This window comes from Cyprinus carpio, chromosome B16 (genome assembly GCF_018340385.1).
Source record: "Cyprinus carpio isolate SPL01 chromosome B16, ASM1834038v1, whole genome shotgun sequence".
Taxonomy (NCBI): Eukaryota; Metazoa; Chordata; class Actinopteri; order Cypriniformes; family Cyprinidae; genus Cyprinus; species Cyprinus carpio.
The window spans coordinates 22,526,523-22,553,355 of NC_056612.1; the positions used below are offsets into that span (position 1 = coordinate 22,526,523).

The 26,833-nt window shown below is 38.9% G+C and overlaps 2 protein-coding genes, 1 long non-coding RNA gene and 1 pseudogene across 3 annotated transcripts; 3 read left to right on the top strand and 1 right to left on the bottom strand.

The window, feature by feature from the left end:
- LOC122139926 overlaps positions 1 to 6,229 on the top strand; it is a 19,607-nt pseudogene extending 13,378 nt beyond the window's left edge.
- Positions 6,230 to 8,914: 2,685 nt separating this feature from the next.
- On the bottom strand, positions 8,915 to 20,594 carry LOC109104679 (tyrosine-protein phosphatase non-receptor type 23-like). Its single transcript, XM_019117961.2, is given in 27 exon segments — positions 8,915 to 10,111; positions 10,192 to 10,305; positions 10,393 to 10,531; positions 10,643 to 10,747; positions 10,836 to 11,020; positions 11,111 to 13,449; positions 13,452 to 13,846; positions 14,011 to 14,193; positions 14,278 to 14,429; positions 14,531 to 14,668; positions 14,670 to 14,686; positions 14,773 to 15,078; positions 15,403 to 15,548; positions 15,628 to 15,693; positions 15,893 to 16,007; positions 16,184 to 16,263; positions 16,373 to 16,488; positions 16,832 to 16,867; positions 16,869 to 16,880; positions 16,996 to 17,127; positions 17,281 to 17,361; positions 17,479 to 17,610; positions 18,149 to 18,198; positions 18,346 to 18,422; positions 18,519 to 18,646; positions 18,976 to 19,050; positions 20,332 to 20,594. Coding segments are annotated over 27 exon segments (5,994 nt in total). The 5' UTR covers positions 20,416 to 20,594; the 3' UTR covers positions 8,915 to 9,520.
- A 2,394-nt stretch (positions 20,595 to 22,988) lies between these two features.
- Positions 22,989 to 24,466, top strand: LOC122139927. The gene is made up of 3 exons (XM_042740286.1): positions 22,989 to 23,106; positions 23,634 to 23,990; positions 24,153 to 24,466. Exons 1-3 carry the CDS (start codon positions 23,076 to 23,078, stop codon positions 24,464 to 24,466), a joined length of 702 nt encoding a protein of 233 aa, XP_042596220.1. The 5' UTR covers positions 22,989 to 23,075.
- A 67-nt stretch (positions 24,467 to 24,533) lies between these two features.
- LOC122140104 lies at positions 24,534 to 26,237 on the top strand. Its single transcript, XR_006156815.1, has 4 exons — positions 24,534 to 24,623; positions 25,195 to 25,276; positions 25,553 to 25,630; positions 25,999 to 26,237. It is a non-coding gene; the product is annotated as an uncharacterized LOC122140104 (long non-coding RNA).
- The last annotated feature ends 596 nt before the right edge of the window (positions 26,238 to 26,833 follow it).

Consider the following 26,833-nt stretch of genomic DNA (forward strand, 5'->3'; position numbering starts at 1 on the left):
AAGGTCATTGTTCCAAGGCCCCTTTCTTATCTATATGGCCGTTATGGTTGTTCAGATACACATCAGATGGATGTCGGTCAGTGTGCTCTTAAAACTTGGCCCCCTCCTTCCTAATTCTTCCTTTGGGCCCCCTACCTTTGTTGCCTATTTTCTGATAGCATTTGTATCCTGTTAGGACAGATCAAGAGTATGTGCACATGCTCAGATGTTGTCCAACTTTCTGCATGTAATGCTTACCTTTGAGTTCTCATTTATTCCTGGAGGTGGGTGGACAGGAATTTTCAAGAGAGACTTGTTTTTTGCAGGGGCTCATGCTCACATGCCACATGTTAAATTGATTGATTGGACCCATTCATTGTAGGTGAAGTGTTTTAGTGTATGTGTCAGTAGGGCCCCACAACAGTTAGGAAAAAAAGGAGTGTTTAATGTCAGGTTTCTCACACACTCCCCCCATCTGGCATTGTTTTCAGGAACTAATTGATTTTATTTTACTAATATGTGTGTAATATCTAATTTTGTGCAGGTGTGGCAGCTCTTGGACTTTTCTCTGGTGTGGTGTTAGTTCTATTACTCTTCTGTTTGTATCGTGTGCTCTGCCCGCGGAAGACTACTGGGCAGAGCAGGGTTTCCCCATATGATGGCCGTCAGTCAGTGGAGAGCCTGCCCCTCGACGAATCAGGGTACTTTAACTCACCACTACTCAGCAAAAATTTCCCCTCTCTGCTGCTGAGAGGGCCCAGCATGGTTAGAATCAAGTCGAGCTTGCACTGACTCGTTTCCATAAATGCACTCTGAGATATATACCATTACCTTTGGCATCTCTTTCCCAGGACGATTGAGAGTGTCTGGGCCGAGGAGGTGATGGCAATGCTGCTGGCAAGCTGTTGTCCTGGCCGGGACAGATCTACGTGTGTGGGACGCACAGACAGGGGAGACTGTCTTACTATTATACCAACAATGGGTAAGGAAAGTTAAGAACCTCAGGTTAAACAAACATGCACCCACTGCATAGCCACTAATAAATGCTGTGCTGCCTGTTTTGTGAATATGTTTTTTTTATTTATTTTTTTTTTTTTATCTGTATTCATTATTTGTATTTTTTATGTATGGTCTACTACTAGTCTGCGCAGGAGCAGCAGCAGTGGTTGTTGGGATCACCGTGATGGCTGGGATCACATAAGTGCTTGTGAGGCCGAGAGCCTTTTGGGGGCAGACTTTCGGGAACTAGCCAGGAGGCGTAGCGATGGGAGGGGGCCAGATGTAGATATTTTCCCAATAAGGAGGAGGACCACCCCTGCACGACCCTGCCCTGTTTGGGGACCAGCCAGACCTCACCCCTCTCATCGACACTAACTTTGGGTCATTGCCCCCATCTCAGACTTTAAGCAGCTCTGGCTTTGATTTCGGGGTATTGGTGGAGAAAGCATACCAGAGCACATGAGCCCGCGCCAACAGCTGGCCTTCCCACCTTCTCCTCCCGGCTTCACAGCAAAAGGCGACGTAGCACCGGGGACCAGCCTGTATTACCACCAGAGCTCCCCCCAGCAGGATGCAATGGCGACTGGGACGCTCGGTGTGGGCCCTGGAGCTGAGGGGTAACCTCATTGCCCACGGGCCGCAGCAGTGGAAAGAGCTGGAGGTGAGAAGAAGAGAGGGCTTTTTATAAGGAGAACATATTGATCTATCAATGTGATTTAATATGCTGTTCTTATTTTCTTTTTATCTGTCAGTTGTGGGGATGCAGTAGGGGATCATTACGGTGCAGTAATGAAGATGGAGTATCTGGAATCACTGCCCTCTGGCTTTTTTTCTTAATAACAAGGTGAATTTCACAACAACTCCTGAAGATCATATATACGCCACACTTATTTCACACCCGACTTATGTTTTTCTTTTGCTAATGGGGATATTTTCTATTGCAGAAATGTGGCAGCTCGTTTAAAATGGCTCACTGGATTTCTTCACAGTGGAGATCAACAAACCTCTGGGGTTGCTGCAATATCCGCGGTGAGTCAAGTGTCAAGAAATAATCCAAAAAAAGGACACTCAAATACAACATTCTCTCACGGCCTTGAATAACCTTTAAAAAATGAAAAAACCTTGCCTGGAAATGTCATGTAAAATAATGAAATGGAATGAGATTTAAAAAGAAAAAAAAAACTTTTCATGAATATAAATTTTTCTGTTTGTCCTTTCGTTTTTCAGCTAGACACTTTTGGGTCTAATTTCTATAAAATTATTGTTTAAAAATACAGCTCTAATAATCAAAACCAACTGGAAATTCATTAGACCAGAAAGCATGAAAACACAAAAAACAGGTAGATAAGAGCTTACAGTTACTCAGAGGGAGAATTAGGAGGACCAAAATAAAAGAGGCAATTTAAAGGATAGTTTCACCCAAAAAACCAATGGAAATTCTGTCATTAGTTACTTACTCCTACTCCCCCTCATGTCATTCCAAACCCCTAAAACCTTCGTTCTTCTTTGGAACAACAATTAAGATATTTTTGATGATGTCGAAGAGCTCTGACTGCTTTACCGGAGGGCACTACCATGTTATAGGCCCTTTGAGCATTTTTTTCTGCTTTTTTTTTTTTTTTTTGTTAGGACCCCCAGGCCGAGGCAGTCTGCCCCCCTCCCCCTGTTACAGCAGTGAGGGATGTGATCAGCTGTCAGCTGAAATGGCGCTCAGTGCAGTGTGCCCTCAGAAGCCCCATCACTGTGCTCAAAGCTGCCGCTGGGAGAGTGGTCACCGGCAGCCAGGACCATACCTGTCAGGGTAAGGAACATATATGGAGAGTATAAATAAATATATGCAAAACAGGAAGATCAAGGTTGGCACACCACAGCACCAAAAGTAAGAAAAAATATTTATATTTCCACCACATAAAGTGATGTTTTAGAGCCTAAAAAGATCTTCATCAGACAATGAACACATATATAGCTCAGCCCTTATATACAGCTTTAAACTGTTTGCAGTCAATATATTTTTTTCACTTTTATGCTGTGAAAGTGATGTGACATACAGCTTAAGTATAGTATACTTTCGGGTCATTGACTCTGCATTTAACCCATCCAAAGTGTACACAGAGCAGTGAACACACACACACACCACACATCCGGAGCAATGGGCAAGCCCTTTATGCTGCGGCGCCCGGGGAGCACGCGGGGCTAGGGTCGGTGCCTTGCTCAAGGGCACCTCAGTCATGGTATTGAAGGTGGAGAGGCGCGCAGTACATTCACTCCCCCCACCTACAATTTCTGCCAGCCCTGAGACTCGAACTCACAACCTTTGTGGATTACAAGTTAAAATCTCTAACAAATCTCTGTGTGGGTGCATGTGTGTGTGTGCAGTGCTGTGAAAATGTTTTTTAAATTTTTTGCTGCATGATTGTCACACTTAAACGATTCCTCCGATCATCAAAACAAAAATTTTAATATGCCAAAAGATAACCCAAGTAAATACAAACCTGCAGTTTTTAAATAATGATTTTATTTATTAAGGTAAAGCTGTCCAAACCTGCCGGGCCCTATGTGAAAAAGTAATTGCCCTCTAAACCTAATAACTGGTTGTGCCACCCTTGGTAGCAACAACTTTCAATCAAACATTCTGCGATAACTGGACAATGAGTCTCCCACATCCCACTGTGGTGGAATTTTGGAAAAACCTACTCTTCTTTGCAGAATTGTTTTGAAAATTCAGCCACATTGAGGGTTTGCAGAACTAGAATTGGAATGTTGCAGGTCATGCCACAGCATCTCATCTCGACTAAGTCCGGTTTGACTTTGACCACTCCAAAACCTTAATTTGGTTTTTCTTGAGCTATTTCAGGGTGGGGCTTGCTGTGGTGTGTTTGGGATCATGTCCTGGTGCATAACTTAAATTAATGCTTGAGCTTGAGGAGTCCTGGAAACTGATGGCAGACATTCTCCTTCAGGATTTTCTAAAAGAGTGCAGAATTCAATGGATTCCATCAATGTTTGACTGTTGGTATGAAATGTTCTTTTTATGAAATGCTGTGTTGGTTTCACACCAGATGTAACGATGTAAGATGTGATCAACTTTTGTCTCATCAGTCCACAGAATATTGCCTTAAAATCTTAGGGATAATCAAGATAATTTTTGGCAAATGTGAGAACTGAAACCTTTGTGTTCTTTTTTGGTTATGTAATGGTTTTGCCTTGGAACTCTCCCATGGAGGCCGTTTTTGTGCCCAGTCTCTTTTCTTATTGTTGAATCATGAACCTGTAGACCTTAATTGCAGAGCAAGTGAGGCCTGCAGTTTCTTTAGATGTTGTTCTGGGTTCTTTTACTTCGATCTCCTGGATGAGTTGTCGTTGTACTCTTGGAGTAATTTTTGTAGGCTGGCCCACTCCTGGGGGAAGGTTCAGCAATCAGCACTGTTTCAAGTTTTCTCCATTTGTGGATAATGCCTCTGACCGTGGTTCGCTGGAGTCCCAAAGCCTTAGAAATGGCTTTATAAACCTCTCCAGACTGATAAATGTCAACTATTTTGTTTCTCATCTGTTCTTGTATTTTTTTGTGTTGCTCTTTAAGCATGCTTCATTTTGTCAGACAGCATCTTTTGGAAGTTTGTTGTTTATTTGACATTTTTCTTTTACAGGTGTATCGTTTGGAGGATTCTTGTTGTCTCTTCACCCTGCAGGGCCACTCAGGTGGTATAACTGCCATATACATAGACCAGGTCAGAATCACATCACTATCTCACACATGTACATCTTGTGTAATATTGCTGCTCATATTTCTAATTTACAGTCCTGTAAATTAACTGAAAACATGGTGGGTGGATGGATGGATAGAGAAGAGGGATAGATTGAGTAAGAGATAGAATAGATAGGTATAGATGGTAGATGAGCAGATAGATGGTTAGTTGGATATATAGGCAGGCAAATAGATAGAAGAATAGATGGATGTATACTGTCTCTGTACAAATAATGATATTAATTTTGGCATATGAAAAAAAAGTTTTTTTGTGCAAACTCAAATTTTTTTCTGTGCTGTGTTGTAGACCATGGTTCTAGCCAGCGGGGGTCAAGACGGCGCCATTTGTGTGTGGGACGTCCTAACAGGCAGCCGGGTGAGCCACGTTTACGGTCACCGTGGTGATGTCACCTCATTGGTTTGCACAACTTCCTGTATCATTAGCAGTGGGTTGGATGACCTCATTTGCATTTGGGACCGTAGCACAGGCATAAAGCTGTACTCCATACAACAGGTGTGTGATTATGAGAATACTACTGGAGGATTTCATCAACAAATCAGCATATTGTGATTTGTTATTAATAAAATAACACAATCTCTTATGTCTTTCTGTGTTTCAGGAGGTGGGCTGTGGGGCCAGTCTAGGGGTGATCTCTGAAAGCCTGCTGGTGACGGGAGGACAAGGTTGCGTGTCATTTTGGGACCTGAACTACGGGGACCTGCTGCAGACGGTGTACCTGGGCCAGAGCAGCGAAGGTCAGAGCGTCAGGCAGCTCCTGGTTCTGGACAATGCTGCCATAGTCTGTGACTTTGGTAGCGAGCTCAGCCTAGTCTACGTGCCCTCTGTTCTGGAGAAGCTGGACTGAACACACAAACAAACACCAGCCCACAGATTTAGTGAATTTTCAGAGTGGCCGGCACAAAAGCACTCACCCTTTAACCTGTATCACCACAGGGTCATTGCAGACATGAATGATGTTTCCTGTGTCCTCTCATGTACCACCCTACACTTAGTAGGGAGGGAGTGGCCACTTTCTATCATATCTGAGCAGGTTGTAAATGCAAAACCTGATTGTTTGGTGTTCAGTAGGCCTATGATGCTCCATCAGAGCATTTTGTACTTTTGGTAGAACATCATACAGATTATTCTTTGTATGAATCCGGACAGAATTGCATAGCTGCTGACAGTGAGAGGTGGCTCACTTGGCCTGCCTTAAGATGTCTGTTTGTGTGTATGTAACAAGCTCACGGTGAGAATGCCAGGCTGCCCAGCCCAGAAACTCTCAACTGTGTGACAGCTAGAGGTGACAGAGTTCACAATAATATGTTTGCAGAGGGAGAGGAGGAACGAAAGGTGGTCGTTGGGGCAGAAAAAGGCAAAGATATTTCCTGCTGAAAGGTGTGTGTCTTTTGCGTGCAACAGTGTTTGAGTGTTTGAATCTTCAGAAGTGTTCAGGTCACATTGCACCCCATAATCAAAAGAATTATTTGATTAAAGACTCAAAGCTTGAACATCTTAGCAACTGCAACTGTGCATAAAGACAGTAAACCTATTTTAGGACCAATCCTATATATATTTTTATTTTAATGACAATTAAACAGCCCTCATATATAGTTATATAAAGTAAGTTAAATCTTTTTTATGTATGTATGTGTGTGTGTGTGTGTATATATATATAAAAATGTAATGTAATTTATATATATATATATATATATACACATGTTATATATATATATATATATATATATATATATATATATATATATATATATATATATATATATATATATATATATATATATATATATATATATATATATATATTAAACTTTTAAAGAAAATGTACTTTAATTAAAAAAAAAAAAACATTTCACCTGTAAGTATATTTACGTTTATTTGTTGTACTGATTTTTTTCAGAAAAAAACAAAACAAAAAAACTAATTATGGATGATTTTTACTAAGTTTATTTATTTGTTTTTTTTTTCTTTTCATATATTTATATTTTCAGAATAGGAAATTTGGGAGGGGGTGCTTAATTGTCACACAAAAAAATCACAATGCAAATGTTTATGATCTTTAAAGTAGACCTCAGTTTCTTTTTGCAACACTTCAATTTTTTTGCTTTTGGGGTGAAATTTGAACTGGATGCTGTGTTTCTGTGAGTGGTTGTGTTTGTAAGAGCATACTGTATATGTCTGATTCTCTGGGGTGAGGGGGGGATCTGTTTTTAATATTGAAATCAATTATTTATTAGTGAAATTTCTAACAATTTGTATGAAACTTGGCTTATAGATAAGTTGAAGTGGAGATGTGGTCATAAATTTTAATATACTAACTTACACCAAAATAATATGATTATGCTGATCAAGTCTGTTACTGACAGATGTCAGGCAGCAAGAAGGGTGGCTAGAGAAAAGAGAAAGGGAGATGTTCTCATTCCAGTCCTGCCTTAAACACATGGAAAATGTTCCTTAGCACATGCTGTGATGTCATATTGGTTTCCTGAAATCCTGAATGAACATTAAGTAGGGTTCATTTCTACAGCACCTGTATGCCAGGTACATTTTTAGCTAAACCTCAGTACGAATCACCCAAAGTCATTTTAAATGCAGCAGATAAACATAACCATAGTCCCCAAAACAATTGAAACCAGAAAAATGATTTACCATCTGATCAAGTCAATAGAAATGCACATGACTCAGTCAATTATTAGCCATGTTTTACGAATGTAAATAGTAGTTAATAATGTTAATGAGAGAACTGGTGTTTACTAAGTTAATTTTATGAACTACACGCTTGAAACCATGTAGTAGCATTGGTCAAAACAATTGTACTACTTTTTTTTTTTTTTTTTTTTTTTTTTTTAAGGATATGTATGTGCATTTTTTCAGTGGGTTTGTGATTGTGGCATTGATATGGCTGAAGTTTGATAAGACCAGCTGGTCTTACTGACTGTGCAGCTATTGTGCAGCTATTATCTTGTTTAAACATGAGAGAAATAGCAAAAAGCAATCATTTTCATGTTAAAACTTGTCACATGATTAGAATAACCGATAAACAAAATAGAACTAAAATCATATATGAATTGTTCAGAATTATTTATGAGTGGTTAAAACTTGTCACATGATTAGATTAAGCGTTAACCACATGAGAACGGAGTGCTGAGAGATGACATTGATTTATAATCATTTCTATGACCATACTGAAAAGCATCATTTACTTGATGGCAGGGTTGCTACCATATACAATGGAAGCCGTTTTATTGTGAGGAGTGAAATGGCACCAAGCTCCATTGTGTTGATTTTACCGCTCGCTCTGCCTTCCCAGAGGAGCACATTCCTAGACGTGATCGGTTCATGCAGTATTGAAGTGAAATACTGCTGTCAACTTGCTGTATCTTACTGCTGCTTAAAGCTGAAGTAGAGGTGGAGGATGTTTAAAGTGATGTGAAATCCCTAAATGTTGCACTGTTTCTTAAGATGGGGAGGGAGCAGAGAGAAACTGGGTGTAAATATTGTTTTGTCTTTTTGGGGGGGGCTGCTCTGCCCTCTTCTTGGTCTTTTCCAAATACACTACACAGTGTAACCAGACAGTAGAGGATGTAACTAATGCTCGGTTCTATTTTTAACACGGGAGAAAAAAAACTTTGTACTAATTCGCAAATAAAAAGGCTTTCATACAGTGTCTTTTCTGTGTCCTTATTTGTTAAACATATGGTATTAAAAAAATATTATGGGTTAAATATAACAACCTACCAACAGTATTTGTAGCTTGCTGTAAAATAAGGTACCATGCATTGACAGTACTTCACCTGGTCTACACTTTAAACATTAGCTTAGTGGGACAGATTTTTACTTTTTTAAACTAAATTGCAAACTGAACCTGACAGTAAACAGAAACACCATGCATTTATTGAAAAGAGCAATTCGATGGAGGGAACAATTGTAACATGAGAATAAGGTGGATAAGTTTTCAGAACAAATAACAAATTTGAACGTTTGATGTACAGCAGACTGGGAAAATATGTAAATATAAACTATAAAATAAATTTCAAACATTGCGCATTTTTGAATAGTGGTCAATAGAGAAAGTTGACCACTACCCCCCCCAAAAAAAAACCCTTGTCCTCTTTTCATATTTTTGCTATTTGCTATAATTTGAAAAATCAAAATCAAATGAGACCATCATCTTGACATCTGTTAAGATTTATTTACACAGTTCAAAGAAAGAAGTTAGTATCAACTCATAAAATGCTTTGATTTCTGAAGTGATTCAGAAATTTGAGTGTTTTAAGTATACCAAGTACATCAAGTCATATCAAGTTGTATTTTCATCACCAGCTTCAATTTGTCCCTACATATATATGTTGCAGATCACTGTAGCTCAAAGACAGGTGCGGAGACTAATAATATACAACCCACAGTGCAAGCAGCATGTGTACAAAGGGTGAGCAGATAGTCGCTCAGTCAAACTGTTAATGACAACTGTAGCTTCAATGTCAGTTTTTCTATCACACTGTTTCCATTCTCAATGTTTACGTTTTTGGTGTGGAGGCAAATGCCCACTGCAGAGGAACCAACACTCAGGCACCTTACAGGCAATCACAAACACCATGGCATTAGGAGTGCATGCTAGGAGACAAGACCGGATTTACGGAATGTAACCAGGATCAGAGCTGGAAAAGTGCCAACTGAAAAAAGACTTTTCAGAACACAGGTGGATAGACAGACAGTGATGAGTTCATAAGAGGACTGCCTGTGGGGGAGAAGATAAAAGAGAGCTTGGTTGTGTTGTTTCAGCTTTTGTTGAGTGTCCAGAGAGGATCCAAACTACTGAGCGGATCGTCGCCCTCTGGTGGTCCCTGCAGGCCTTTGCCTTCTTGTGGCTGAAGGAAGCTTTGCTTGCTAATCCGCTGCTTGCCTCGATGGGCACTGTCCAGAGTGAAGGCTTCAGGTGTGAGACAAGCAAGCAGATCTAAAGATGAGGAGGGGGGCGGAGAAGGAGCATGAGGCACTGCTTCAGTGGATGGGTGGTGATTTGAGACGGGAGATGCAGGAGTGGACCCGGTGAACCCATTCCCTTGGCTAGGAGGCAAAGGTGACTGTGTCTTGCCTGGAGAAGAGGTGCAAGAGAGGGGGGGACTGAGGGAATCAGGCATAGCTTCATAACAAAGCGAGTCCTGAGAAGGCTGAAGTGACGTATCTGTAGAATCTGGTTCCGCTGTGCTTGCCGCTTCAGAAACAGAGGGCATCTGGTCTTGGCCAGGCTCTTGTTCATGGTCAACACTGGGTGGTCGAATGCTCAGTTTGGCCACGGTGGCCTGTATGGAACTAATAGGCATGTCTCCTCCCAGAACAATGTCCTGAGATTCCTGTCGTGAGTACGTCTAGAAAGACATAAAATATTACATAATCACACTGCTGTTTGGTTTATAAAAAGACAAGCGAGTAAGCAATAACTTGTTACCTTTAATGCAATGTTATTTGGGGTCCTGGTGCAAGGGGATGTAATAATGCCATGACGTTGCAGAACCTGCTCTGTATGTTTAAGGACAGCCTCATAGCAAAACTTGAGATGAAGCTGGGGAGGTTTTTTGACAAAAGCACCATTAAATTCTATCAGCTTAACTGTGCAAAATCTCAAACCTCATTGGGAGAGTACCATTACCTTTTCTTGCAGCATGTTCTTCCTCTGCTGCCTCATCTTCCTCACCAGCTGGATCAGGTCAGGTATACCATTGCCAGCCTCAATTTCTTGCAGCGCTGCATAAAGCAGACAGAAGGCACCAGTACGGCCAACACCAGAGCTATGAGAAACAAAAACAAAACAGTAAATGTACTTATTTTCTACTTTTGCTTAGCCTCGTCTATGTGTTCAATATCATTTGTAATGTCCTTTATGTTTTAAAGTATGGTACCTGCAGTGCACTACGACTGGAGTGTGTAGTGGGCGCTGAAGTAGGTAATGTCCATGGACTTCTTGAATGAAATGGATGAGGTTGCTTTTACTCTCTGGAAGGCCCCTTTTTAGGAAAAAATACAAACAAAAGTTATTAGTGTTCTGATAGGTAGCAATATTAATAGATTGACTGTTTAAGAATGAGTCCTCACAGTTCAGGCCATGAAGTAAACTGAAGGTGTATGACGGTGCGTCTCAAACTTTGGTCCCGATACTGCAGTCCTATCATGCGCTCTATATGCGTAGGAGTACTCTTCTGAGTGGTAAGGGTAAGGGTGATTGGCCCCTGAGCAAGTCGTTGGCCTCTCTCTGATGGAAAGTATCGCAACACCTTTTGCTAAGAATAAAATTAAAATCATTGTAAATCACATAAAATAATGTCAAAAGCCAATGGGATTCTAGAACTTTTCAGAAAAAGGAGATTTACCTTCTCCAGTTCTTGCTCAGACACTAGCATGACGATTACAGAAACTTTCTGCTCATAAACCATGAGCCAGAAGTCAGCTGCAGTGCCAGTGAGGGGAGCCTGTGTTGCAATGAGCCAGGGGCAGTATGGAGACAGGTCCTCAATGAAACTGGCATTGATGTAATCATCTTTACCGGAGCACAAGACAACACGATTGCAGTCATATGGCATAACATCCTGATGGCGGTTCTTCATGGTATAGCAACGAGCAATAGCAATAGAGAGCTGGCGAGTATCCTTCTCCTGCTGCTCTTGCAGTTCTTTCCATTGAGCGTCAAGTTTCGACAGACCTCCTTCCCCTGTCGGGCGCTCTAAGGATTGGACTGTTAATCTAAACCGTTCTAGCTGTGCACTGAGTTTCGAGACCCTCTCTGGTGCTTGGTAAGGGTCACCTTGGATAAGTCTTACACCCTCTGCTTTTTTTCTGTGATGTTCCTCCTGAGGGTCAGCTTTTGTGGGTAGTAAGACATTGGCGGTGTCCTTGGTGCCTCCATGCTGGCTCTCTGGGCTTGAGGAAAGCAAGTCATCAGTACTAGAGTTCTGTCGCTGAAACAAACTGGAGTCAGATGGAGTCACAGGACCAGTGGGTGTTGGAGTCTGAACTGAGGACTGTGGCAATGTTGCTCCTCCAACTGGGGTAAGAGCAGGAGAAGGTCGTTGGGTGACCATACCAAGGGAGGAAGGACCAGGAGAGGGAGAAGGTGATGGGGCAGGAGAAGGTAGCACATGAGGCTGTGGTGCCCCTGGTGCTCCTGAGGATGTAGTTATCATGCTTTGATGCCCTGGGGGAGCAGCAGCTACAGGATGCTGCATTGGTCCAGTACCAATGTTCCCACCTTGTGGAACAGCATAAGATATTGGGCCTCCCGGGGGCAGCTGTTGCGGGGCTAAAGGCTGTGAAGTGGGTGGCTGGGACTGAGGCTGCAGAGGTGCCACAGACTGGTTGGAAACCATAGGAACACCTCCTGGAAAACTCAAAGGTGCAGAGCTAGGAGGAATGGGTAGCTGAGGTTTGTAGATATTGTGAGGGAGTGCTGGAGGACAGGACTGGGAAAGGATTTTAGGATGAGGGTGGTTTTGATGCTGTGAAGGAGTGCTATGGTGCATTTGTATCTGTGATGAGAGAGGGCCATGCGGTACCCGAGGCTGAACAGGAACATTAGCCCTCAGAGGGACTGCTGGGTACGCTGGCTGTTGGCTGGGTTGATGAGTAGGGATTATTTGTGATTGGGGGCAATGAGGTAGCGGTTGGGAGACTGAGGGCATTTGTGGATGAGAGGAAGGAGACATGTGAGTGGATGGTGCAAGCATTTGTGGCTGCTGGGGAGGAGGCATCTGTTTTGAGGCAGGAGGTATCTGCATATGAGGTGCAGGGCCTAAATGATGAGAGGATGGTGGTATCTGGGGGTGAGGAGCATGGGGTAATTGATTGACGGGAGGTGTTTGTGGCTGTGAAGCAGGGGGAATCTGTTGATTGACATGCGATAAGTGTGGCATTGACACAGAGGGCACTGGCTGGGAGGAAGGGGGAATTTGTTGATTAATGTGGGCTAAGTGTGGCATTGACATAGAGGGCACTGGCTGGGAAGATGGAGGCATTTGCTGATTAGCATGAGCCAAGTGTGGCATTGACACAGGAGGCACTGACTGGGAGGATGGTGGCATCTGTGGAGGTATGCCTGGATGGGGCATCTGGCCCGGGTTGACAGTGTTAACTTGTGGAGGTTGGGACTTCGAAACAAATGAGACAGGGGGGTAACCCTGATAGGGCTGCACATGGGTAGCTGGAGCTCCAAACTGTCCTTGGAAGTGTGGTGGTCCTGGTTGTCTTACTTGGGCTATGTATTGTTGGAACTGAGGCTTAATATGCTGTGGAAGCTGTGGCCCAGGCAAAGGTCTTGGCATTTGGTGTTGATTTGGTACAGGTGGGTAAAACGGCTGTGGTTGACTTTGACCACCCTGTTGACCAAACACTTGCTGAGTTTGAGGCTGTGGATGAGGGGCTGGCATTGCCTGTGGCTGGCTCATGGGAGCACCAGGTTGCTGCATGTACTGGACGTGGGGTGTCATCTGAGGTGGCGCTGCATACACTGATGGCATTGGTTGGTGTTGGCCAGGGCAGGGCATAACTGCCTGGGCAGATGCAGGACTGTAGCTAGGAATAGGTGTCTGTACACTATCCACTGTAGTGGTGGAAGGTCGGACTGGAGTGACTGGACCGGGTTGGTTCTGTGAAGATGGAGGACAGTACCCAGACACAGATGGTGGTGGAAGGACCCGTGGGTTGGGCAGCTGTGGAACTGTTGCTGTGCCAGAGGAGGCTGGGAAAGACTGTGACTGAAACTCTGAGAAAGGGGAGGAGTTGGAAAACAGGAGATCTCAGCAAGAACTTCAAGAGGTGGTAAATTTGGAGGAAATCTGGGTTGTGTGTAGAGTAAACCCGAGTTAGCTCCAGGCCAGCGCAGAATAGATCTAGCAGCGGCTCCGGAAAGCACAGAAGGATGACCAGGTGGTGGAATGGTAAATTCAGGAGGCAGGCTACGTAGCTCTTCTGGGAGATCTCCACCAAGAGCTAGGATAGCAGCACTCAGCTCTGCCAGTTCAGGGTCATCTAAGTTTTCAGGATCCACACTTTGGCCTTTCTTCGGGGGTGGCTTTGGGGCAGTGGGTCTTTGGGGCACCTTTTTTTTTAGTTCCCTATGAAACATTAAGCAGTCAAATTAGAAGAACTAAAAGTAATTGGATGCAACACATCAAACTTTCTATTAAAAACAAGAAAGAAATACACGTCTGACCAAGAGGTTTGAGTTTCTGTGCAAAGAATTATACAACAGAGTAAAAAGATTTGTGATCGTAGTTACTTTTCCATTATGGCTTGTCTCTCTTCCTTTCGAGCCTTGCAGACAGTCTTGGCTTTCTCCAACAGCCGAGAGGCCTTTGTTTCCAAATCTTCATAAAATTCTTTGCCCTCCTGAGATTTCTTCATTAGATCTTCATAGGCCTTGTCATAGGAGGCCACAAGCATCTGCACAGTGCTGTTCCATCTAAAAAGTAAATAAGTATACTGATGATGCTACGCTTGCTAAAGTTTATGCATATTTGTCACATATCATTCCTTTGAGTCATACTTATGTTCAGTTTCTGCCAGGCCCTTGCGCACAGTGGCATACTGCACATTAGCTTCTGTCAGTGCCTTCAGGATATTCTCTTGAGCTGTCAGGTTCTGATCAAGGTATAATTTCACCTGCTCATACTTCTTAAGCTGTTCCTTAAACAGTTTCTATGGGGGAAAAGAAAGCAAAGATAAAACTATAATGAATTGAAAGATTTCTAATACAATCCCTTTAAAAAGTTAGTGGCACAGTCATGTAAAGCCCATACCTTCATGTCAGCAAGCTCAGTTGTAACTAGTGAAGTAGTGATGTCATCCTGCTGAATGAGGTCTCTAAGTTGCTCTTCCAGGGAGCTTCGTTGGTCCCGCATTTCTTGCACTTTTCCCAAAATTCTTTTCATAGTCTGAGAGACCTGCCATCTCATCTGAAAATGTCAAAAATTTTAATTCACATGAACATACATACTGTAAAAATGACCTTTTATGTGAACTATGTCATAAAAACACCCACCCTCGCTAAGTTGAGGTCTTGGCAATGCCTCTCTAAGGGTGTCTAGTGGTCCACCAAGGAGCCTCAGATTGCTGATGTGCAGATTCATGGCCCGATGAAGTTCTGTGTTGGTGAAGCTAGCTTTCTCGTGTGCTTCCAAATACTTTTCCAGGTCTCTCCGCAGCTCAGCCAGAGCCGAGGGCTGTTCTGGTACAGCCTGCTTCCCAGCAGCCTCTTCTAAACTTCGCTCCTCTGCCTCATCCTCATCCAATACATCTCGAATCTCCCGCAAAGAGGCTTCTACATCGGTGAACACACCTGAGAGGACTGAGGATGAAGAAAGTGGAGGAAGAGAAATTGGATACAAGAATTTAAACTTTTCTTATGTTTAACTGTACGTTTTTAAAGAGCTATTAAACAGATTGAATTAAGCAGCGTAACTTGATTCAAAAAGTAAAGTATTTAGCTTTATAACTGGTAATATGACTGCACGATAAATCATATGCGATATTTAATGTGCATCTTACTGCTGATTACAGGACCGGCTTTACTGACAAGATGCACATTAAATATCGCATGTGATTTATCGTGCAGCCCTAACTGGTAACATGAAAATACCATGAAAAAGAACTTTGAAGTGATGCCACTAACCCTGCATTGACTGAATTAGGTTTTTTACAGTATCAGGTCTCACACTCAACGCAGCACATTTTTCCATCAGCACAGAAGGAAGCGTATTATACATCTCTGTATTGTCTACTGACTCTGGGTCCAGACCAAGAGAGTCCATGAACTGTCTGTGGGAATATGAAAACTGAGACATTTAGATGCATACTATGTGTTTGTATGAAATTTCTTTAAGCTGTTCATACTCACTCTAATGTTTCATTCCTGCTGTCTATTTTAGCCATGACAGTCCTTAGCAGCTTGGCCTTCTCTTCACTGTAAATTTGACAGAAAAAATAAAGAGTTTTTAGTAGTAAAACACTTGACATTTTGTCCTATTTTGGATTGCCCTTCAAGTATAACGTATGGGGAACTGACAATTATCAGAATGAGGAAGTGTTAAATTGTGTGTATATATAGACATATAAATATAGATATGTAAGTGTATATAAATAAAGATACTTATTAGTCAAACCTGTAAAGAGAGGAGGCCTCGTGGGCAGACATGGGCACCAGCTTTGCAAAAATGTCTGGGCCAGTGACACTGGGGTCTGTTGGGTTTACAGGCAAGGCTTTCACCAGTGGGGCTCCTGTGATGGAGGCAGGACAGCATTAACTTCTAGAACAGTTTCAAACTTTCAACTCTTACTTGTTTTTTTTTTTTTTTATCCCCAGCAAATCTTAAGCTAATGCACTTATTCTAGTCATGCCATATTCATGCCCCATGCAGTTACGCAGCACTACAACATAATGTTGGCCAAAATACCTTTCACTGAAGTCAGTGTTTCCAGAGGTGGCACAGATTCATGGTAAATGAAGTCATTGTCTTTTTTGGCAGAATTAAATCTAAAATGAAAAGTGACATGAGAAGGGACAAATGAGTTTCCTGCAACTTTTTATGCAAAATGAATTACGCCTTTTTGGTAAGTTAAGTATATCCATCATATCTGCTCACTTTCCCCCAATGACATCCATGGTAAATCTAAGGGCTTCCTGTACACTGTCTGGTTGACCCTTAGCCATCTTAATTGCCTCACTGAGTTTGTCTAGTGAGCTCTGAAGGTAAGCAACCTGTTGAAGAATAAATAAAAGATTAGATTAAAAAAGGTTTACAAAACAGAAGGTTCTTTCTGGGTTCATTTCAAACTTATTTCAAAATCCTCCTCTTCCTTTGAAAAAAATCATGAACTTATTTTAAAATCATCCTCTTCCTCTCAGTGGTTTAGTTGATGAAAATAAACTACAAGAAACTATACACACACTTCTTCCTAAAAAAAAAAAATTGTACAAAAAAAAAAAAAACGATATTTTTAAAGGACAAGAGGCCAAGATGAGGTTGAAACTAGTTCTCCATGCCAAAGAGCACAGATGGCCACTAACTGAAATTGAAGACAGAAAAACAGGCATGTTGTACCCTCTCTCCATACTTCTGCTGCTCTTCAGCCTGTTTCTCCCATGTGCAGCTGTTGAGAGAACAAGGATTTGTATGACTTGCTTAGAAACATTAAAAAAATAAAAATCACATTTGACCAGCCTGCTCTGTAGTTAATCCAATCTCAGTTTGAATGGAGGACTCACGTGAGCAACTGCAGCAAAGTAATAAATCTTCATTTGCACTAATTTCTTCCAGTCTTTCTGTATCTTTCCTAACATTGAAGCGGTTTCTGAGTTCTCCAGAGCTCTGCATGCCTCTTTATAATAGTCCACCACCTGAAGACAAAAAGATTTCATATCCAAACTTATTTTACAGTCATACTGCCAAGCAAATGGGACATATATAGCCATGAGCATGCTCAAATTTAGCAACGAACCATGATCTTAAGATGAAATGTACTTGTAAATGGTAGAAAAATAAGCAAGTACCTGGGCACTTATCCGAGCGACGAGAAAGCTCTTCCTGTTGTCCAACATAGATTTTTCCAACAGGCACTCTTGGGCCTGACCCTGAAAACAGCAATTAGTACTTTAGCCCTAATCTACAGCATGGAAAAAAAAAAAAAAAAAGATGTAAACAAGCACCCTTATGTCAGCAGATGAGTTAAAACTATCAAGAGATCATACCAGCATGAGGTTGATGTTGAGATTGAGGATCTGGTGACTCATGTCCACACTGAAGTTGTGGCTGAAGTGATCTCTCAGGTAGGTGAACGCTCCAGCCGAGCACTGAAAGTGTGTGCACGATACTTTCATTCCCTAATAGTGATGTGAAAAAGGTAAAAATAACATTTACATATTGCTTAAAATCAGATATTTAGAATTTTATGAAATCTCACTTTTCCCTCTTAGTCACTGTGTCACGTGGCACACCCACAGACTTCTCACAGTCTGTTCGCTGACTGACCAATGCATATTGCTCACAGAACTCACAAAGCATTTTCTCACTCTGGTATCATGTAAAATGGTGGCGAAATAGCACTGCACCACTAAAAAATTCTGTTCTGTTAAATTTTTTATAATTTTTCTATTGATAATGTCTTTAAATGTCTTGGCATGAAATGGAAATTCACACTTTTTTCCTACTGCTTTGCTTTGATCTTATTGTGAATGATTCATCCATGCACATGCCTCATTTTTTATTTGTGAAGAAATGCTAAAATGGAAAGAATTATTTCTCAGTCTGATGATATATGAGTAGCTGAAACTGCAGTTCCAACATGATGAGCACGCTGCATTAAATCACATTATATTTAAATTGGTGTATGTATGCTGTGTCTTCTCTAATTTAGCTCACCTCTTCGGATACCCTGTTGTCCATGGCTCCCAACATTGAATGGAGCGCTCCTACAACAGGGGAAACATGACTCGAATCAGAACACAAGCTAGGTTTTGAACAATACCCTCCTCTGAACAACACAGTAGTTAATTTAATCACAGACAATGCAGGCATTGACTAGAGGAATAATACATATCAGTCTAGTACTAACTCACCCAAATTATAAAGGATGCATGCCTGCTCATAGCAGATGTCCTCGTGGGTCACTGTCTTCTCAGAAAATATCTCTGTCCTATATATTAAACAAGAAAAGTTTAAGCAGATGACTAAAAGTCAACAACAGGCAGTATAAGAGAGGGAAATATGACGGCTGGGTTGGTGCCCTCACCAGGAGATCGGGACAGCAGCTTCCTGCCCATATCCCAAAGGCACACGACTCTGAAGATAGTGTAGTTGCCCAAAGTACTTCCTTAAGGTGCTGCAGCCTTCAAAGTCTCGTGTGACATTCACAGCATTCTAGAAAGACAAGACAATGCAGAGAATATACAAAATGCATAACCATAGACTTCATGCTACCGCTTGCTTAACTGGTAAAGCATGGTGATAGAAATGTTAACTGTGATTTTCAGGGAAGACACATACAGTGGGGAAAATATTGATTTGATCCCTTGCTGATTTTGTAAGTTTGCCCACTTACAAAGAAATAAAGGGTCTGTAATTTTTATGGTAGGTTTATTTTAACGGATAGAGACAGAATACCAACCAAAAAAATCCAGAAAAAAACACATTATATAAAGGTTAGAAATTAATTAGAAAGTATACATTGAATGCACTGTAAGACTTACCTGTCTCAATTGCTCCAGTTTCTTCAACTGCTCATTATAATTGTCAGGATCTTCACCGTAGTTCTTCAGGATGAACTGAGAAAAGGGAGAAGACAAATAAGGATTTATACACAAAAGAAACAAAGCAGAGGAGTGTTCTGATCTTTTTGGGCACAAACTAACAAATTTTCAAGAATACAAATATTAACAATTAAAAACAAAATTAAAGCAAATATTATAAAACAAAATATTAAAGAATGATGAATTATTTTGCATTCTTCAAATCCACCAAAAAAAAAAAAGGTTCAGAATTTCTTAATTTCTGGTATATTTGGTGTATTTATTTTCCACTAACAAGACCATTCAATACAAACAATACAAAATGAATACAAACAAAATAAAAAAAGAAAGAAAAGAAAAAGAAACAAACAAACAAACAAAGCTCAACCTCTGACAATAAAGAGACACTGAAAAAAAATATTTAGTCTGAGGAATCTGGAAAAGCTGTTCCTCTTGAACTCGGTTCACCAAATTATAATAGTTCTGTCAATTTGTTTCCATGCAACACTGTCAATAATTACCATGTATAAACATAAACAACAACCTTTAACAATCTGAAGCTGCTATTCTCCCTTTGGCCTAGTTTGTTAGGAATGGATCCGATAACTACTATGACGCAAGCTGATAAAAATTCCTGACTACTGTGAAAAAGTGAAGGATGACGAAGCATGATTTTAGGTTTAACACATTAATATAAACATTTAATTCACTACCACACAGTATGCATCCTCAGGAAGGGACAATGCAGTAAATTGCAGATGAAACAATCATCATGTCATTTACTCACCCTCATGCCTTTCAACACCCATATGACTCCATCAGTGTAACTTAAAATGAGTCATTTGTAACGGAATGTCTGTTCTTTTAGATACATCTGAGTGAATGGTGAACACAATTGTCACGTGGTAGTAAGATTTTTACTGAGTAACTGTTTTGATGTCTCTATACGGTTCTCACTCAACGCTATAATATGGCCAAAGATGATCTGGAATATGTCTTTTATTATTATTATTATTTTAGAGTTTGACATCACCAGTCCCCATCCCCATCTTCATTACATGTAAAAAAAAAATACAATATGAAGATTTTTTTTTAAACCATCTCCTTTTGTTTTTGTATTTGTATATGTATATATTTGGTTGAACTGTTCCTTTAAGAAAACACAGAATAGCTCACACAATAGCTGAAAAACTAGGCCCTGGGCTAAAACTTGAGTTTTGGGGTAGATCACTTAAAAAATAATGCTGTTTTATTTTCAGTGTGTATCGTAGCAGTGACAGTAGCGTGTGGCTCGTTCAGGCCTGTCTGGTCCCTCACCTGTCTGACAGTCGGGCTGAACTGGAACTCCCCTGCCTCCTTCAGATCCAGCCAGATCATCGGCATTCGCGGCACGGCTTCCATCGCAGCCACCGATGTCGCTCAGCCGCCTAAAGTAGATAGTATTATAGCGATCACGCACCTGGAAAAATACCAGCGGAATGATTATTTTCAATTTTACAGCTCTGAACGACTGTGTCATGTCCCCATTTACACCCATACAGGAAGCGATTGCAGCTTCCGGAAGTGACGTCATGAGATGTGACCTCTGATTCTGGGAAATGTAGTTCTGCATAGAAATAACATTTTTGATGCTTTATGAAAAATTATTTAAATATATGATTTAACCTTAATATTGTGTTTTCTTTGTCAGTGTACGTGAATCCACGTTTAGCCTATGTTTTATTTATTTAGTTATTTTATTTTTTACTGTAAATGTCTAATCTATTATAAGAGATACGACCATGTTTTTTCTCTGATCATATATGTATTATAAAAATGAAAATGTCGTTCTGTACTTTGCACTGCTGATCTGTAATTCCATCGAAAAAAATGCACTGGTAGGCTATACCTATTTCATGTGTAAAAACTTTATTAAAGAATACTTTTTAAATTACAAAATATCTAGCCAACAAATAGCCTACTCATTTACTTGAGTGAAAATTAACAAAAAGTTATAAAGTGTTTCTGATAGCGTTGGAACATCTGTGAAACTAACCCCTTTTTTGGTCCTTATTTGAGACCATCGGTAATAAATGCTATATTAAGGAAATGTAAATCAGCCTTTTCATTTGAGCAAATTCTTTTATTAATTTTCTCTTCTTATATTTTGTCTGACACTCTACAGTGATAAAATCATAACTGTAAGCTATATATATATTATTGTTTTTTGTAAATTTTCTTTGTTGTGCATATCTCCTAGTATTATTTGAATGAATTTATATCAGACTGCAATAAACTAAAAATGTATTATATAGTTACAATGGAGACCAAATTCTGAGGTCAATAAATATGTCTTCTTTTTATTTTCTTATGAAATATATATATTTTTGTAATATCTGGTGTTCAGATTTGCTTATTTCATTTGTGAAATAAAAATAGTGCAGAATCATAAATATCTCTTTTCATATGACATAACTATTCTTTAATTCACTTTTTTAATCCTAAAACCTGGTTATTTCCAGGATTACATTAAAAATCCTATTTTCAGTGTGGTCTGAGATGTGATTCATTATGTACATGATTTATTTAAAAATGTCACAATAGATAATCTATATATTTAATAAAGTGTTCTGTGCTCCCAGGTGTTGTCAGTGCTAGTGGATTATTCTCCTCCAATCTGTACTGCGAGGGGATCCAGTGTCATTACTGGCTGTATTTACATATCCAAAAAGACTACAAGTACAGCAAGTGCTATGGTGTTCATTGAGATCAAACCATGACAAGTGTCACATCCAAAGCACACGCACACAGACAGCACGCTAATACCTAATTGAGCTCTCTTCCACTTTTTTGTGCAAGGATGAACAAATACAGACCAAATTACATCAACATGTCACCTTGGCGAATATCCTAGTAAACACATATGTCTTAACGAAACAGTTGAGAAAGAAAATGCATGTGTATCAGTATATTGGATCCATGCTTTTTCTCAACAGAAAACTTCTGTCGAAGAAAGAAAACAGTGAAGACTATGCAGTGTTATTTTACATTTGATTAAATCATTTCTGTACTGTACCTGAAAATTTCTTTTAGAACTTGGCCTACCTGAAAAACCTGAAAAGAAGTTTTTTTTTTACAATTGGATTACCTCCTTTGTGTTGTTTCCTAAAGAGGATGTACATTATTTAACACATTGCATATTTTAGCGTAGAAATCTGAAAGACTGTCTTGACTGTTGTCATATTTTAAGATTACTGATCTTGTGTGAATGACTTAAATTTTTTCCAATTATTTATTTTTCTTTATTATTTAAAAAAAAAAAGTAAAAGTGTAGGCCTATTTTTAGTTGCTAATGTCCCAATTGAGGAACAGGATGTGAAAATTTAAGATAAATGTTCATGTTATATGTTTTGGTTGCATTTGTGAGTTAATAAAGATGTAGATGGTTGTTTAAAATATGTATAAAATATAATAATATCGACATATCGTTCAATATTCTCCTGTATCTAATCGTATTGAAATTGTATCATAAAATTTTTTGAAGTATTGGCAAATATTTTATCGCTGGGTATGAGAATCGATATCGTATCGTGATGGTTCCGATTTGCACCCCTACGAATTATGTAGGAACAGTAATAGATACATTTATGACAAGAGTGCACCCTTTAAAAATCTACATCATAACAGGAGTTCTGACCTTTGTCGCAAAAAGTCTTTGTTTGTTTTTCCCCATCACATTTTAGAAATCATCACAAAGTATAACCCATATCAACTGAAAGCTTAAAATCTCTAAATTCATCCCGTGAAAGCCATATTAAAATCAGACATTGCATTACCATGGAAATGGTACATCAAAATCATATTCCAAAATGTTTTCGTTTATGAATTATAACAATTTAAGTTTGGATTGTGCACTTTCACGTCTATATGTTCAAAAATGGTGGTGACAGTTAAAGGGTTAAGAAGGAAATGGTAATGAGCATTTTTCTGAGCAACTTCTTCATTTTCTCTTCTTGTGTTTTTTTCTGACACTCCACACAAAACCTCTTCTGTAAGCTAAATAATTGAAACAGTCAATTGAAATGCTGCAAATTATTCTGCTTCTCCTGCCTGGTAAGAAAATATATTCTTATTCATTTTGTTTGTTGTCCAAATTTCCTATAATTAATCTCTAGCTGATTTTAATAAACTGAAAATGTATTGTATATATACAATGGAGACCAAATTCTGAAGCCACTAATAAAACTGTTGCTATTTTGTGATCTTTTTATTTTCTAAGAGATTTAAAAAGATTTAAAATATTTTTATTAATACCTTGTGTATATGAATTTTGCATCAGTTTATTTTATTGGTGACATAAAGTAAATATTATAGAATCTTGAATATCATTTATCTTATTAATTTATGCCACAACTTTTCTTTATTGTACTTTACAAAAAAAGGGGAAAAAATGCATTTAATGCTTTTTTATGTGAGCTCAGACTTTTGGAACCTATTGTACAATGTAAATAAGTTCTTAAAAACTGTCACAATAGATAATATCTAAAATGGATATTGTGTCAAAAGATATTTTAATTATTAATTTGAACTATCTAAAGTAACAAATATTATAATTAAATAAAGCATTCTGTGCTCCTCAGGTGTTGTCAGTGAACAGTGGGGGGTGATTTATCCTCCTTCGATCTGTGCTGCGAGGGGATCCAATGTCACTGTTAACTGTAGATTTATTTATCCACATGATTATGACATAAAGCAAGTGCGATGGTGTTCAATGACATCAAGCTATGGCAAATGTTATATTCAGCCATATGTTTATGATAGTGAAGCAAACGATAATCAAAACAACTTTCAGTACATTGGAGACAAAACCTCAGATTGTTCACTTTTGATCAGTAATATTAATCAATCACATTCTGGAGAGTATAAATTCAGATTTATAACCGATAAGAAAGATGGACGTTGGACAGGTGATCCTGGAGCAAGTATTTCAGTACACGGTAAATATAAATGTTTACTCTGAAAAATTACTCCTTGATGCTATACTTATTTTTGTTATTTATTTTTTTTGTTTTTTTTTTTACTTTTTTTATTTTGTTTGTTTTTTTTACTAAAAGGAATCTCTCTCTCTCTCTCTCTCTCTCTCTTTTTTTTTTTGATAGATTTAAGAGTGTCCATGTGGAGGTCAAGAGCAAATGGAAGCACAATACCTGGAGACTCTTTGAATTTGACATGCACACTCAACTGTTCTGGTAATTTAGCTGAGGTTCAGTGGTTTAAGAATGGTGATCCAATTCAACAGTCAGAGCCCGTCCTCACTTTCAGCAGAATAACTGCTAAGTCTGGGAATTACTCTTGTTCTTTTAAAAACTTTAAAACAACTTTGTCTGAAGAATTTACTATTTACATTGAAGGTTTGGTTGAACTGATAAATATTTGTACATTTTCATATCTAAACAATCCTATTCATATTTGAAAAATGCAAGATTTGTTTTGCATACTTAAGTAAAAAAAAAAAAATAATAAAAAATGTTGTCCTCAACAGATGTTGCTGGGTCCCCAACAGTTCTGATTATTGTGGTGTCTTTATTCTCACTTGTTTTCATCACTGCAGCTGTGATGCTTATAAGAAGGTAGGACATTTATGTTTGTTTGTACTTGCACACACCAATAAATTACAAATCTCTCAGTCAGTCTAGATGAAACATTAACCGACATTGCACTAGTCAAATAAAGCTCTTTATACAATAGAGACTAATTCAAATCAGCTTCCCAGTATTAAACAGGAAAGAAACAGAATCAATGATGCAAACTTCACCAGAAATGAGACAAATCCAAATTCTGTTGTAAAGCAGCTCTAACAAGACAATAACGTCAAACAGATATGTTTAATTAAGGTTAAATCTAAACTGTGCAGGGCTCCGGCCCTCCAGGAACTGTCTTTGAGCAAGCAATGTTGGTGACAGTCAGTGGTTAAGACTTATACAACACAAAGCTGCCAAACTGTATGCAGCCAGAATAAATTGCTATCTTAACTGCTTCAGATTAGTTCATACACCTGTTTGTTTATTTGATAAGACATAATGAAATAATATTTTTAAAAATATTTTCTCAGAATTAAACCCCTTTCATGACATCATTAAAGATGTTTGATGTACCAGCTTATGTGCTATATAATATTTCTGCCACATTTACTCTTAAAAGGAAAGCAAGGAAAACTCAAGGAAAGCCAATGGAGAAGAGAAAAGAAGCAGAGGCTTCTCTTTACTGCACTATTCAAACAACGGTAAATATATTTATAAAACCTTAACATGTAAAAAAAAAAAAAAAAAAAAATGAATTATTATTCTTATTAGGGAGTAAATATGACATGTATATTATAACAGTAAGAATCACAAGAAGTGTTATCATGTTTAGCACTGTTCTAAGTTAGAATTCTAAGGATGTACATAACTACCCTGTTGAAAGCACCAGTGAAAAACCACACTGTTATTCTGAACTCAACAGTACAAAAGATGACCGTTTAAGTCATGTTCTTTCTTTGTCATCTGTTTGCTGTTAGACCGACGCTGTCTACTCAACCATCAAAAACCCTCAAGAAGCCATGGATGGATTGCCGCAAGTGTAATATGCTTCAAGTGTAAGCCTTCAAAACACACCACACTGGTCACATATTTCTTCATACTTTATTTTAGGGGTGCTCAATCCTGTTCCTGAAGATATACCTTCCTGCAGAGCTCAGTGCAAACCTGTTTGAAATTAATCAAGTGTTCCTGAAGATCCTTAATCAGCTCATGTGTGTTTGATAGGGTTAGAGCTGAACTTTGCAGAAAGGTAGATCTCCAGGAACAGCACTGGGCACCCCTGCTTTATTAACCTGACCAGTAGCTATGGAGATGATGCAAGTTGCAACATGAATCATTATATTTGACTGTCAGTCTTGGCATAATATTAATAGCAGATATGAGTTTGTAAGTATTTTACTGAAATGATCTTCTTTATTTCTAGGTCTGCAAACACAAAGCAGCAGATTGATTTAACCATCTACAGCGCAGTGATGAACAGTTAATCTCATATTTTCAGCAGTGAAGATAGAAATTGTGTGTGTTTGAGTGTGTTTAAGTGTTCTGGTTTTGCCTACATTGTTTTGACCAAATTTCCCCTTCAAAAATAGTAAAACCTGAAATCTTAGTTTGTGAAATTTTTGGGTGAGGGTGTAGGTTGGGGAATAAAATAGCTTTAGCTCAATACAATAAACACATGAACAACAGAAGTTATTGAAAATGATAGAAAGCAAACATGTCTGTGTGTTTTTAGATCTAAAATGGTCAAAGGAGGAACTGTCTCTGGCTAGTTCTCAGATATAACAAATATAAATGTGCTTCTACCTTTTTAGATAGAGCTGTAAAGGTTAGTGTTAAGAGTTGGGAGTAGACGGTTAAACAAAAAAAAAAATGCTTCTCAGATAAACATTGCTTTAAAATTACATGAATAAATTCATTAAATTAAGAAACATTCTAGGAAAGAATGTAAATATAACAATGAATAGTCACTGTTACAATATGAATATGAAGGCTACTCAATATAAGTAATAAGGCTTCTCTAGTTATGAATCTGTTTTGTATGGATTTTTAACATTTATGTACATGGCATTTGACACTGTAGCACATGCATTTGTGTGGTGTTCTTTTGCATGTTTTGCTTTTAATACCTTTTTAATTGTTTTAAAGGACTTTAATGAATCTGCATTGTTAGAAACAAAATATGCATAATAAATGTGTTTGATATTATTATTATTATTATTATTATGTTTATAAGCCTACATGATCCTTTAATTTAATCA

What these genes read in the sequence shown, in the direction of transcription:
- LOC122139927 (XM_042740286.1), top strand. Translation starts at nt 23,076, where the DNA reads ATGCTGCAAATTATTCTGCTTCTCCTGCCTG. An exon ending in TATTCTGCTTCTCCTGCCTG is followed by an intron (nt 23,107 to 23,633) that starts GTAAGAAAATAT and finishes TGTGCTCCTCAG; the next exon opens with GTGTTGTCAGTGAACAGTGG. An exon ending in AGCAAGTATTTCAGTACACG is followed by an intron (nt 23,991 to 24,152) that starts GTAAATATAAAT and finishes TTTTTTTGATAG; the next exon opens with ATTTAAGAGTGTCCATGTGG.